General features: G+C 35.8%; 1 protein-coding gene across 3 annotated transcripts in view; it reads left to right on the top strand.

The window, feature by feature from the left end:
- Positions 1 to 731: 731 nt before the first annotated feature.
- uxs1 (UDP-glucuronate decarboxylase 1) overlaps positions 732 to 13,126 on the top strand; it is a 34,244-nt gene continuing 21,849 nt past the window's right edge. Inside the window, exons 1-7 of one of the 3 annotated variants that reach the window (XM_007555446.2) lie at positions 732 to 980; positions 1,224 to 1,481; positions 4,893 to 4,920; positions 5,576 to 5,624; positions 8,251 to 8,294; positions 9,237 to 9,297; positions 12,379 to 12,559. In XM_007555446.2, the coding sequence (XP_007555508.1) occupies positions 1,391 to 1,481; positions 4,893 to 4,920; positions 5,576 to 5,624; positions 8,251 to 8,294; positions 9,237 to 9,297; positions 12,379 to 12,559 (454 nt within the window). In that variant the 5' untranslated portion in view covers positions 732 to 980; positions 1,224 to 1,390. Of the gene's footprint in view, positions 1,482 to 4,892; positions 4,921 to 5,575; positions 5,625 to 8,250; positions 8,295 to 9,236; positions 9,298 to 12,378; positions 12,560 to 13,126 lie in introns of all 3 variants that reach the window. The other 2 variants (XM_007555447.2, XM_007555444.2) reach the window with 2 other exon arrangements.

The raw sequence follows: 13,126 nt of genomic DNA on the forward strand, positions 1-13,126 counted from the left end.
AGTGAAGACCCTTTATCCACAAACACAAAAAACATTGAACAGTATGTGCCAAACTATTTCAGGAGTGACGGACTACCAACATCATTCCGAAAGTAGATTGATGACTCATGTGGAAGGTCACAAAAAAACAAGTACTACTAGCACTGCAGACTGAATAAAGAGACTGAATAAAGCTGGCATCGTTTGGAGAGATACAGGGAAAATCAACTGGAGAGCAAAAACAACATAAATACTCCTCTCCCAAAAACCCCTGATGACTTGTAAGTAAGACTAAAGAATATTCTGTTGTCTGATGTGATAAAAGTGGAACTCTTTGGTAAGTTGTGGGTCCTGTTATATCTGGTATAAAACTAAAGAATTTCAGAAAAACGTATCAACAATCAAACAAATTGTTCACCAACTAAATATTTTTTTCACTAATAACTTTGTTCTTACTTTTAAAAATAAGGGATTAATAATTTAAGTATTAATTCTTAGTCTGATGTCAATTTATAGTAAAAAACCATTAAAGCTCTGAACAGACCACACTGCCTGAAATGGGAACATCAAAGTGGTATTGCATCTGCATTCACAAATATCAATCTGTTTCTGGAAATTTGAAACGACAAGCAAGGAAATACTCACGCATTTCCTTGCTTGCTTAACGCTAAGCAAGGAAAAATCTTAGTAACGTGACACTGAAACAAAAGGTTTATTGTTTGAGTTTTGCAAAAGTGAAACGAACGTCATACAGGCTGATGAATCGAGCGACGAGTAATCGCTCATCAGTTATTCTTCGGCCCAGCTGAGTGTAACAGCTTCGTCATGTTTGCACGTGTGGGACGTTTAAATGAGAGGCGGTTGTGTTTTTGCACCCTAGTCCGAATTTGGGACTAATTTTTGTGTTGTTTTTTGAAGTGAACGTAAGAAAACAGGCGGCGAGTTTTAAGTAGTATGCTAGCCAGACGCGGCTAATGTGAAGCTAACGGCTAACCATTTGGGTTCGTACTGTTTTGATATCGCAGTTCGTATTGACAATACTGACGCATTTGTCCAGGATATACGATCATCTATAGTAACCCGTTTTCCCGTAAGGGAATAAATGTTAACTCTGTTAAATAAGCATTAACGTAGGGATAATTGTCATCACTCCACAGCGTGCCTTGCCACCTGACAGCTAACTGTTTGCTACCTGTATACATTACGCTGCTAGCCACGTAAACTGCTTGGTGTTGACGTTGCAGGAGCAGCTAGAAAGCCTGTCCTCCCCAGGAGCTATTTACATTTTAAGTGACACCCAGCATTTATATTGACCCAGAAATCATCAGATGAAAACAACATCGACCCAAAATGCACTAGCTGGACTTGAAAGGGTGGCCAACTGGTTTCCTGGATCTGTTGCTTGGATCGGATGATGAAGCGGGTCTTCTGGCTGCTTTCAGGCTTAAACAGAAGAATGATGAAGCTACTTTTTGCTCTCGCTTTGATCGCGTACATTGCCTGTGAGTACATTGTTTTGATATTCTTTTGATTTATCAAACATGCTAATCTTAAAAAGAAATATCTCTTTACGATTGTTTTTCAACTACACACTGACACTGCTGTGGAAACTTCCAACCAACACAACAGGCTGCCGCAACTCCGTGTAGTGGCCAAGCACCCGGGATGTAGATTATAAAACCCGAATGGTTCCCATTTAGACAAAATAAGAAAAAAAACACATACAGGTAGGAAAAAATAGGTAGCAGTATGGTTTCCTGGCAACAGCTTCTACGTTTCCTGAGAGTCGTAATGTATTTAATAGAAGAGAAATTCACAGTGTTAATGCTGAAATAACCGATTGTTTAACTGCTGAATTAGAGCTTGGATTTAAATAAAACGGGTTGGGTTTTTTTTTTTTTTACTAGTACTGTATGTTAGGCATGGATCAGTATCCAAAAACACCCCCGGTTTTACTGTATCAGAGTATTTTTACTAACCTTTTAAAACAAAAATGGAAATTATGTAACTAATTTAAGAGAAACAGAAAGGCAGCAATTATTCTTACTGATACAAAAAGCTATACAACATAATGTTTATTTTGGGTCTCTGTAATATGTATTTATTGTGATTTCATTTGATATATTAACTTAAACAAAATTGAAGACTAAACACCCAATTAATTGAATAGTTTTAAAGTGCTTATTACATTGAATATTTGTTGTTTTATTCTGTTTATTGACTAAAATGATTATGCTATGCTTTTAATACCTTGTTGGTAAGTCCTGGGATACCCAGTATTTAATCAGCTCATGCCACTCATCATTTTAAAATAAAGTTATCTTAGTAAAAGATGGTGCTCATTTAATTTCCACACCATCACTCTTGTTTTTTGCAACCACAGATATTTCCAAACACTGTCTTGTAAGCGAGAGAAAACAGTAGTAGCCTTCGTTCAGCCTGCTGACTGGCAGTGTATTGCAAGTTATAGGCAAATAAGCATTGATGTGTTACTCTATGCTCTAAACATAGAAAATGCTCTCAAAAGCACTATAAACTAAAGGAAAGCTATGACAATATCTTTTTGGGGTGATTTTTGAAACAATATTTGTAATCTTAAATCTTCAATAATATCAGTAGCTGGCCCATGACTCCAGTGTGTTTAATGTTCTATAAATAGTACCGTGCAAGTGCCCAACAGTAACAGCTGTTGAGATTATCTGCCCATTTAACATAAAGGTCAAAATCTCAATATTAAGAATTTCTTTAAAAAGAAACAAAAAAAACCTGGGTTTAACAAGATCAATAATACAGAACCACATCTTTAGAAAAAAAAAAACTTGCGGGTTTACCCAAGGTACAAAGAATAACTGAGACCAAAGTCATTTCTTATGAACTTAGTTGATATTTGGTGAGCTACTTGTATGCCAAAACCTGTAACATTTGCATATGAAGCACATTTAAATTCTTTAGAGTGACATTTAGTAAATTCCTAGAAACACTGAAGATCAATTGATGTTGGTCAAAACATTATTAGTTTATTGACTCATGAAGATAACAGCAGGGCTTCCAGGAGATACTAAAGCAAAACTCTTTGGTGTGATTATAGATCATAGGTTTAGTTGGACTGATTAAATATTGGCAGTTGGATGAGCGGCATTTCTTTGTTCACGAAACAAACCATCTTCAAATCAATTTAAGTGACCGGACAAATCAGATATGACCTACTTAACCTGTCATCAGGTCAATCATTCATCCCAGGTTTATGCTTCTATTTCTATTCTTAACAAGGCCAAGGAATAATTCCCCACATTATGCTAGTGATATGGGTACCAACCTGTGGGAACATTCTGAAAGGCAACGCTGCGTTAACAAACACATCAAGATAATCTCTGTGAAACCTTACTGTGCTGTCAGGTGATTGCTTTAAACTAAGAAAAGATAAATATGTTATCATTATTACTTCTCTTAAAGGAGCTACTGTAAAAACATGCCCCACTTATTCAGACCTGGATATTGGGTAGTGTTTAAAAGTTTAACAGAGACCATGCCTCCAGGAAGCAATTGTTTCTCAATACCACCCCCTTTGTACCAAGCGAAGCGTAGAACAATGGGCTGGTTTTACCGGGCTGCATAGACGCCAAGTTCTTCTGGAAAATGAAATTAAATCAGCTGAGGGAAGTAAGACGTGCTTTAAAACTTCCTGAAAGTCGGCTGATAAGAATGGTGGAGGACGTCAATAAATGTCTGCTGGGTCAGTAGTTTTTCCTGTGACTGTGTAGACAACAACGAAGCATTTCTTGAGTTAATTTTGGGTTTTCTTCAGCTGCAAGTCATGATCATCAAAACCAATTTAAATAAACTCCTCAGATCTTTCAGTCTTATAATGAGTCTGACATTAATGAACTTTTAATGACGTTTTAATTTATTGAGCTGCGTGTCTATGTTAGAGCAGTGGCCCACTGCCCTGCGTGTCTCATGCGTTTCCCTGCCTCTGCACACTTGACCTAAATAAATGGATGATTGCCCATCCATCACATCTAAAACATGAAGGGCAGTGGGTCTTGACGACCAGGACTGAGAACTGCTTCGTCGAATGACAACGTACATTTTGGGGCTGGATACACACTCCTACCTTTGTTCAGCATGAGATCAAGTCTGGGTCACAACATTGAAAAGCTTTACGTTAGTTAGGATTAGTATAAAATATGTACTTTTTGTACTCTTGCCAAAAACTGCAAAGTATGTAAAAATAAATAAGTAAATAAGGCTAGGTCCCCATGAAAAGATCCTTTGTACCTTTGCGCTGGGAAATTCATATGTTGCTAATGTACTGCAGTTGACATGCCTCAGCAAAAATAGATGATTTTTGCCCCTTTTTCGTAGAGTGGTAGCTATACAGCTTTACACTGTAGCAACTTGTTCATATCTTGTTGAGCTGTCAAATTTAGACCTATTTAATAGCATGCATCTATTACTGTTCTTGTGAAATAAAGCACTGGTTAACATGCTTTTATGTAAAAAAAACAAAAAAAAAACATTTAAAACTTGAATGTTTTATTTCATTTAGTTTTATTGTGGATTGGTTGGTGTATTTTCTTGAAAACTAAAAATATGTTTAGTGGCAGCTTTAAGAAAAAAACAAACAAACACATCAACTGGTTTAAGGGTTATTGGCAGGTATGACGGTTAGTTTGAAGACCCTACCAATAGTTGGAGCCAACCACTTCGGAGTGTATTCTCTATATGCACAATGCTGCCAGATTAGATGAGAAAAAAATAAAAAATAAAAAAACTGAACCAATTTTTCTCTCTAAACTTTCCTCCTTTCTGATGTTCTGTCTTAAATTGCTGCTACTGCTAAAACGCTGTTCCTGAGATGTGTTATCTCCATTAAGCTTTGTCATAACTTGTCCTTGTCTTTTCTCTTCTAGCTGTTTGGGGAACGTATACAAACATGAGGTGAAAGTGGTTATTTTTCTATCACACTTCTGCTTGATGTAAAATATGCATGTCACATGTTTCGAAATCAGTTTATCATTGTTTTTTTGTTTTTTTTTTGTACATCAAGATTAATTTTAAGTGCACCTTCAGTTTTATTTGTTGTCTTATTTAAGTCAGATGTAATTGATGGTTTTTGCTGTCGACAACTAAGAAAAGCTTTTGCTTCTTCTTCTGTTCTTTGTTTTTCACTGTGAATTTAGCAAAAAAATATTCACTGGTAAACTTAAAACTTCTCATTTGCTTGATCAGTGCACTTTCTACATTACACAAGCAACTGAACTCAGTCTTCCTTCACCGTTCCGGCTAAATGTTAGATTACAGTACATACTGATTTATCTAATTTCCCAATTTCTGAACATTGGCTTTCCCTTAAAACACGACAGGCTTTTTGACGGGAATTTCCTGTATTATCATTGTTGGTAACAGAATAATAGGGAGAAAGAATTTAAAGTCACTATAGATTTTCTGCCGTATGTGTTACGTAAAAGCCTCCACTGTGACAAAATGGGCTTGGGATGATGGATATTGTTCTTATCTCGCGTAGGAAAAACTTGCTCATGTCTCAATATTTTCTTTCCTTATCTGTTTGCCTTATCATTTTTTTGTGGAATAGGTCAATACAAGAAAATGGAGATGTGAAGATTGAGCAGAAAATTGATGAAGTAAGTTTGACAAAATCTTTGCTATTTGTTGTTCTTTGATGGTTTAAAAAACGTCTTAGCAGAAAGGTTAAAAAGCTGCAGTGCTACAACAACAAAGCAAGTTGCTCAGAAAGTATTTGATTTGTGAGGAAAAAGTTTTTTTTTCTTTCCATGCTTTCTATTTTGTTTTTTAAAACCCAAACGAAGCAATCTACATTTCACCTGGAATTTGAAGAAGAAATCTAAAAACCCGCAGAGCGAACCCTGTTAGCGAATATTGTGGCCGACGTCATCAAAAAGCCTCGGCTACATCTGGAGTGGATGCAGCACCGGCTTGTTTTTATCAGCTAAATTAATGTCGTCCGCTGTAGCGCTGCAGCAGTCACTTTGCTCTGAGAGAAGCCACGGGCTCACATCTGTGGCTGAAGAGCATTTTTATCCTTTCGCAGGCTGCCTTGTTGTGACCTCACACACAGCACTTAGAGGTTAAACTTTCTGCTTTCATTTTTATCCTGAGTCGGTCTAAATAAAACCCATTTACAGCCAGTAATGTTACATGCCCTTTAGAAGACAAACATTAGAAGATAAGCGAAACGTTTGCAAAAACGTTTGAAACGTTTGAAAAATACGTTTTCTTGTATTGGATCTTTATTTGTAGAAAAAGATGTAGAAAACACATAAGCCTCATTTCTACTACATGGTGCGGCTAAAACCTGAAAATAGATCTAAAAACAAGTCTTTAGTGTTTTTTTAGTGTTGTTCTGTTGTGAAGTTTAATTCAGTGAAAAACAAAAGAAAAACACATTTGTTATCACATCTACTTTTAAAAACATCAGCTAGTTCTTTATCTTTATTTTGCTAAAGGAGCCACAGGATGCAGAACCCTGGAATAACCCAACACATGTCTGTAGCATCTGGGCTTTTTGTCGTATGCTTTATTTATTAAAACACAAATTATTACTTCGAATTTTGCAGGAACAAAATACTAACAATTTGACACTTTCATTAGAGTGAGTTTGTATTTAAAATTTTGCACAAGTTTATTGCAGGTAAACAGAAACCAGATTGTCAGTAAAATGCTGATGACTGGATGACGCAGATACACTGTAACTCTCAAAAAGCCAGCTGCAACTGCTCAGAGGAGTTCAGGGTGACATGAAGTGATGCAATAAAATCAGCCAGCCAGTCGTTGATAGTAATCACAGTGAACGCTGGCCCTCTGTAAGCCAGAATATCAATTTTCAGTTTGGGATTTTAGATGCATCCCTTGGATTGATTAGTAATTTATTAGCAATTCTTTGAAGTTTTGATTGAAACCGTTGCCCAAGATTCTCCGACGGGTTTTCACACTGCGGTGAACACAGTTTTACTTCTGACCTGCTAAGACACGACTCTCGCATCGTCTTCAACAGAAATAATTACTTTATCACGCTGACCTTAGAACTTTAAAGAGTTGGCTTGCCTTTGAAATAATATTTCACATCTGCCTGTGATGCATGTAATGCAGCTTTGGCTTTATTTAGAAGTACAAACACACAAACTGATGATGACTCAACACCTCCATAATTGCAAGAGATATGTCTGCACACAGATTTTACATGTTTGAGCATTTAAATTAAACGCCAATGAGGATGTCTGCCAGTTCCAGATGGCATCAATTCACAGGTTGGAAATATTTTCACTGAAGTTAAATTAAATTATTGAAAAAAAAAAAAAAAATCAGAAACTTGATTATCTTTTTTTTGTTTTAAAATATTGTGAAATGCCAGATAGAAAACAGCAGATAGTAATTTTACTCTGCATGCTAAAGGCACTTATGGGTAACTTATGCCATATGTCTGATTTTAATTTTAGAAAAAATTCTAGCCCATTCTCTCCCATTTTATCAAGTATTTTGGTTAAAAAAAAGCCTTGAAAAAGCCTCACCGATTAAAAATTCTTGTATGACACCATTTAGTTTAGTTGGTATGAAAAAAAAAAAGTGATGGTGAAGATGTGGATAAGTCGGAGGCATTGTGAGAATACTTTGACAAAAAAAAACTAGTCACAGTTACGTCGTAGATTCATGTCTGCTCTAAATTAAAATAATAATTACGTTTTTAGTTGGTTTTTTTTTAATTAATCTAGACTAATCAAGCTTGAGCTGATAAATCATTAAAGCACTGCTGTTCGCATTTTTGTACCTCCATATTCATTTATTACAAATATGAGAACTTGGATAATAATTCATATAGTTCCCTGCTTTTTCACTGCTACCAGTTCTGATGTAATTCTGTTTATCTTACATTCACTTTTTGACTTTCTCAAGTAAGGCTGACAGTATTTTTGTATTAGTGAAAATAAAATGTACTGGTTTTGCCATTTTCTGTGCACAAATCAAAGCTAATCCATAACTGACTTGTTCGGTGTTGTTGAACAAAGAGCTGAAATGCTGTTTGAATTCTGAGGAAAAATAATGCAGAAGTTGCACAGATGTATCTAACAATAGCCTGTCTGATCACATTCTCCCAGTCAAAGGAGTAAATTAACATAAAAACTGGGGACCCTGTTCATAAACCTGCATTAGCTTCCTGTTGTGGTAGTCAGTGTAATTTGTGTTATGCGCTGAGAAGAACTGATGCATTTCTTGCTTTCCAACTTTCTTTAGGCTGTGGCTCCTTTGAGAGAGAAGATTCGTGACCTGGAACAGAGGTGTGGATCTCCATTTAATCACAGCTCGTCATATTCAGAGCTTTTCAGCAAATCTGCTTCCGTTTTAAGTAATAACAGACGATGTTTTCTTAACCTTGCGCGTGGCTTAGAATGACGTTGACAGGGAGCAGTGACAGAAACGATCGACTGAAACCGATGTGAATCAGATGTCATCCTTTGCTTGATAAAGATATCTGTTAATCTTTGATGTCTTGAATTTTAATGACGTCTGCATTATTAGGAATGCAGAAGCAATTCTTTACATAGTACAGCCTTCGTCCCGGCTCTATGCAGCGCATCACAAAACGAGGTGACCCTTTGAACCTTTGAAACAGTATGTACGATGTATGAGGCTTGGTTTTGTGGCTGTGTGGGCACAAGCTTAGCAAAGATTGAAGGTCCTGCTTTCCTGTAGCCGTGCAGCTGCTGCTGATCAGCTCTTGCGCTTTTACAGGTTCCTAAAGCATGTTTGCCATGAATGCCGATGAGGTGGATTTATAGATCATTATTGTTTTTTTTGTTTTTTTTCTAATTATTATTTTTGACCGCCTTGTTTATTTTGTCACAATAAAGCACACGCATATGTATCTGTGTTTCCTTAGCGTCTCGATTTACGTTCGCTGCATCTTTGCGGTGAATGTAAATGAAAGAAGAGGATGTGGATTAAAAATAATTGGCGTTGTATTCAGGAGCTCCCTGCTGATATGTGCTTGACTCTAAAGTGCAAAGGAGGAGAAGGAAAAAATAACCTCTGCTTTTCTTCACTTATCTCTTTAATCTATTGTTTTTTTTTTTTCTTCACTTATCTCTTTAATCTATTGTTTTTTTTTTTCTGAACACCACTTTGAATTGTAATTATGTTGTTGTTTTGCTCTGTTTTCTTGTTCTCGTTTTGGGTTTCTTTAGATGTTGTGTAATTAAACACCTGGTCTTTTCTTCTAGCTTTTCACAGAAATATCCACCGGTGAAATTTCTCTCAGAAAAAGATCGAAAAAGAATTTTGGTGAGTGAAAGAAAACATCAATTACAAATGTGCTATTTCACTTTCAAATACTGTCTTTTTTTTTTGCTTTTATTGAGGTCACATCTCTAGATTGTTATTGGCAAACTCCAAAAAGCCTTAAGCCCAGTCTCACTTTTATCCTGCTCGGATTTAAACTCCAAACATAAGAACTTAGGCAATTAATCTGTGCTTCCTGAGGTGCCATGACATGCCATACATTGATGTTTGGAAAGCTGAGTGCTGCTTCTGTCTCTCACCATCACACGCCTATTGGATCATTGATGTTTCCTTTCAAATAGAAGTTTGATTGTAGCGCATATTTTGTCAGCAGTAGACCTGCACAATATGTTACAAAGTTTTAGTTAGTACTGTTCACTCATGCTCTTTTTTGCAGAAATACATTCGGTGTCAATTATTTAAGCAGCTTTGAAGGTGAAGAAGTGAACAGCAGATGTGACATTTTTCAATTAAATTTCATTGTTGAGGTGTAAATATATATGTATATATTAATAACTATATAGAAAATCCATTATCTGGGACCTAGTCATGGGAAGTCATGCAATTATCAAAAAGTTCACCAACATTATGTTTCAAATTTAATTTGAAACATGAACACAAAATGTTTTGTTGCAAAATAATAGCATTCGGTTTTGCAAATGTGTGTTTGTGTTACTATTGGAACAAATGCAAAAGTTAAATTTCACACTTAAAAACAGTCCCAAACATTTGGGTCGCTCCCAGTCTTTGAAATGACATAAATGTGAAATTTAACGTATTACATTGTGGTTCACATGCTTTGAAGGGTCGTGACAGGGCACCCAAATGAGTTAATCACCCCATTACAGCTGGCTCAGAGGTTAGTGATGTATATCATGAAAACAAAAACTCACTCAAGTGTCCCAAACAGTCTGTAAACTAATAAACAGCACTTAGTCTTCTGTGAAACTCCACTGACATGTCAGAGCAGGGCAGAAAGAAAGTGCAGACTGATCCTCTGAGCAGTCAGGCAGAGGTCACATTAAAGTGCCTCAGCTGTGCAAGTCAGTCTGTTAATGTGGCTGCAACACTTGAGGCTTATGCCTCATATAAAGTGAGATCTATGTGTTACTTGGTCAGCCCTAATCAAGATATTCATTGCAGGATGTCACTAAAAAGCACCAGAGGGGAGATTCACACATGAAACATTTTGCTAGACTCACAGAACGCAGTGACCGCACGAATAGGCCTTAAACTGACATCCACCTGAATGCAGGTTTTTCCATCAGAAGATTGTTTTGTAACGAAACTCACTTTACCTGTTGGTGGTAGTAAAGCTAAGGCTGACTAGTTCATTAAAGAAGATCTGTTTTGGCCTAGAGCCATTCGGAGGCAGATCTATAACGCATCCTGTAACAGTTTTGTAGTTTCTACACCCAATTAAAGCCTCTGAGGAAGAAACTGCTGTCCATCATTGTGGCTCCAACTCAGAATATTTTCTTACAAGTTCAAAATTTCCCAAAAATATTCAGTTTTTTTTAATAATTATCACTACTATGGTGACTAACAAAATTACAAATTTAGTACAAATAAATAACTTTTCTCGTGAGTTTGGTAAAACGTACGTCCTGTCCTATCTATTTAATAGATATCTGTTTAACTTTGTTTGTCGTAAGGTTTAGACCAGTATGACATCAATGTTTTTTATTATTATTATTCTTATTATTTTAATGGCTGTTGAATTAAATCTTTGTTTTTTGTGGAAGATGAAATAATAATTTAATGGATTTTTAAAGAAATTTATTACAAATTTTATGAGGTGGAAGAACGTTTTTTTTTATTTTTAGTAGAACCAACTGACAAATTTTTATGTTTTTGGAAAATGAAGAAACAATGAAATATGAAAAGCTAATGAAATTGAAGGACTTATATCGTTCCTATTAGACTTCTAGTTTACGACAAGGTTGTTTATTCCTGTAATCTTTTTGGCCTAACTTTTGAAAAGCCTCACATGGCACTGATGCTGCACATTTTAGACCTTTTTACCCAAGACCACAAACCTCATCCAGTCATCCAGTGTCCTTTTTTCAAGTAGCAAAGGAGGAAAAAGATTGACATTTAGGTAAAAAAATAAAGACTTAAGTTACAGCATAAACCTTCTTCAGAATAAAAACTATGTTTTTAAACTATGTTTAAACAAAAACTGATGTTTTCTCCTGTTCACCACATGCAGTTTTAGGCTTTCTGCTAATGATCAACCAGTCTGGCTATCTAGAATATGAAAAATCAAAATGCCTGTTTCTTTTCAGAGGAAAATATTTCTCATGTATTACTAAAAATATGTAAAAAAAATGTCAAGTTATTCTATTTCCATGTTGGGAAATACTGTAGCAAACAGGTTAAGGGACATATGGAGCCATTCATTAAAAGCAAAACTTGTATTTTGCAAAACGCTTCTGAACCACCAGGTTTATATCGGTTACCATGGAAACTGTACGCCAAAGAAAGGGGGGAGTTTGTGGACAGAAAATGAAAAGTAGTTTTTAAAATAATAGGAACAATGTTCAGTAAAAGCAATGCACAGATAAAAAAAAAAAAAACCTTTGACCACCGTTGTTTCTTTTGACATCTTTGACTGGTCCAGTGGTTTTAGTAGGTATTGCACAACACGCTGCGTGCGCCCTCTTGAAATCTCTAACATTCAGAAGCATAATATGTCTCTCAGTCCAGGGTTAGTGACCTGTATATGTATTTTTATGCAAAAGGATATTCTAAAATACAAAAGGAAAATACCAAATCATGTATCATTGTTTAGGCAGACGGAAGTGATTTATCCTGGATGGTAGAAAAATTTAACAATAAACATTTCTTTGGGGCTAATGGACTCCTTTATTTTGATATATTCTTTTAAAACAAAAAGATCATAGCTTCCAAATTGTTGAAAGTCAAATTCTGCAGCCGTTTTATGTTTTCAGAAAATTATTGATCTGAAATTTCATGTATGTTTTTTTTTTTATTATTGTTTAATATAGCTTGCGTTTTAGTGCTTTCTAATTGAACTGGCTGATAATAAGAGACGTATCTGTCTGGTTATTCCTGCTCTAGATCACAGGAGGGGCTGGGTTCGTGGGTTCCCATCTGACTGACAAACTGATGATGGATGGCCACGAGGTGACCGTGGTCGACAACTTCTTCACAGGGAGAAAACGAAACGTGGAGCACTGGATCGGTCACGAGAATTTCGAACTCATCAATCATGATGTGGTGGAGCCGCTTTATATAGAGGGTGAGAAAACTCAGGCATGTCATGATGTATTTGACTTAACTCTACCTTTTGCTCAGTTCTTTCCTCTGAGCTTAGATCATGAAGCCAACTATTCAAGTTTTATAAACTTTATGAGGAGCGAAGAAAAAAAATCTCTAATAGGTGAAAGACAGCAATTGAATCTAATGGCAAGATGTACTATTCATTGGCATTTAATTACATAGCGTTGTCTGATTACTGTAATTTTGTGCACCTAATGTGTTTTTTTTATGATGAAAACATATTTCATTTGAAACCCTCAAAACCTTGTATAATTTCTCTACTGATTTCTGGGTAATTTTCCATCTGTTTACTTCTGTTGTGAAAATAGTCACCATTATTATTCATCAGTGACCCTCCTTTCATAGTAAATAGCTCTCTGCTTTGTCAAAATGCTCCATAGAAGCCGTCTTAATGTGCAAATTGATACGAGATTAAAATTGTTACATTAATTTGATCTCTTATGTCAATTTTTGAGCAAGTTTTACCAACAGATGCATGTTCTGTGTACCTTTTTATGAAAGTATTCAGTGTAGGAGCATGGCTTTT

This window comes from Poecilia formosa, unplaced genomic scaffold (genome assembly GCF_000485575.1).
Source record: "Poecilia formosa unplaced genomic scaffold, Poecilia_formosa-5.1.2 Scaffold70, whole genome shotgun sequence".
In the NCBI taxonomy this organism is placed as follows: Eukaryota; Metazoa; Chordata; class Actinopteri; order Cyprinodontiformes; family Poeciliidae; genus Poecilia; species Poecilia formosa.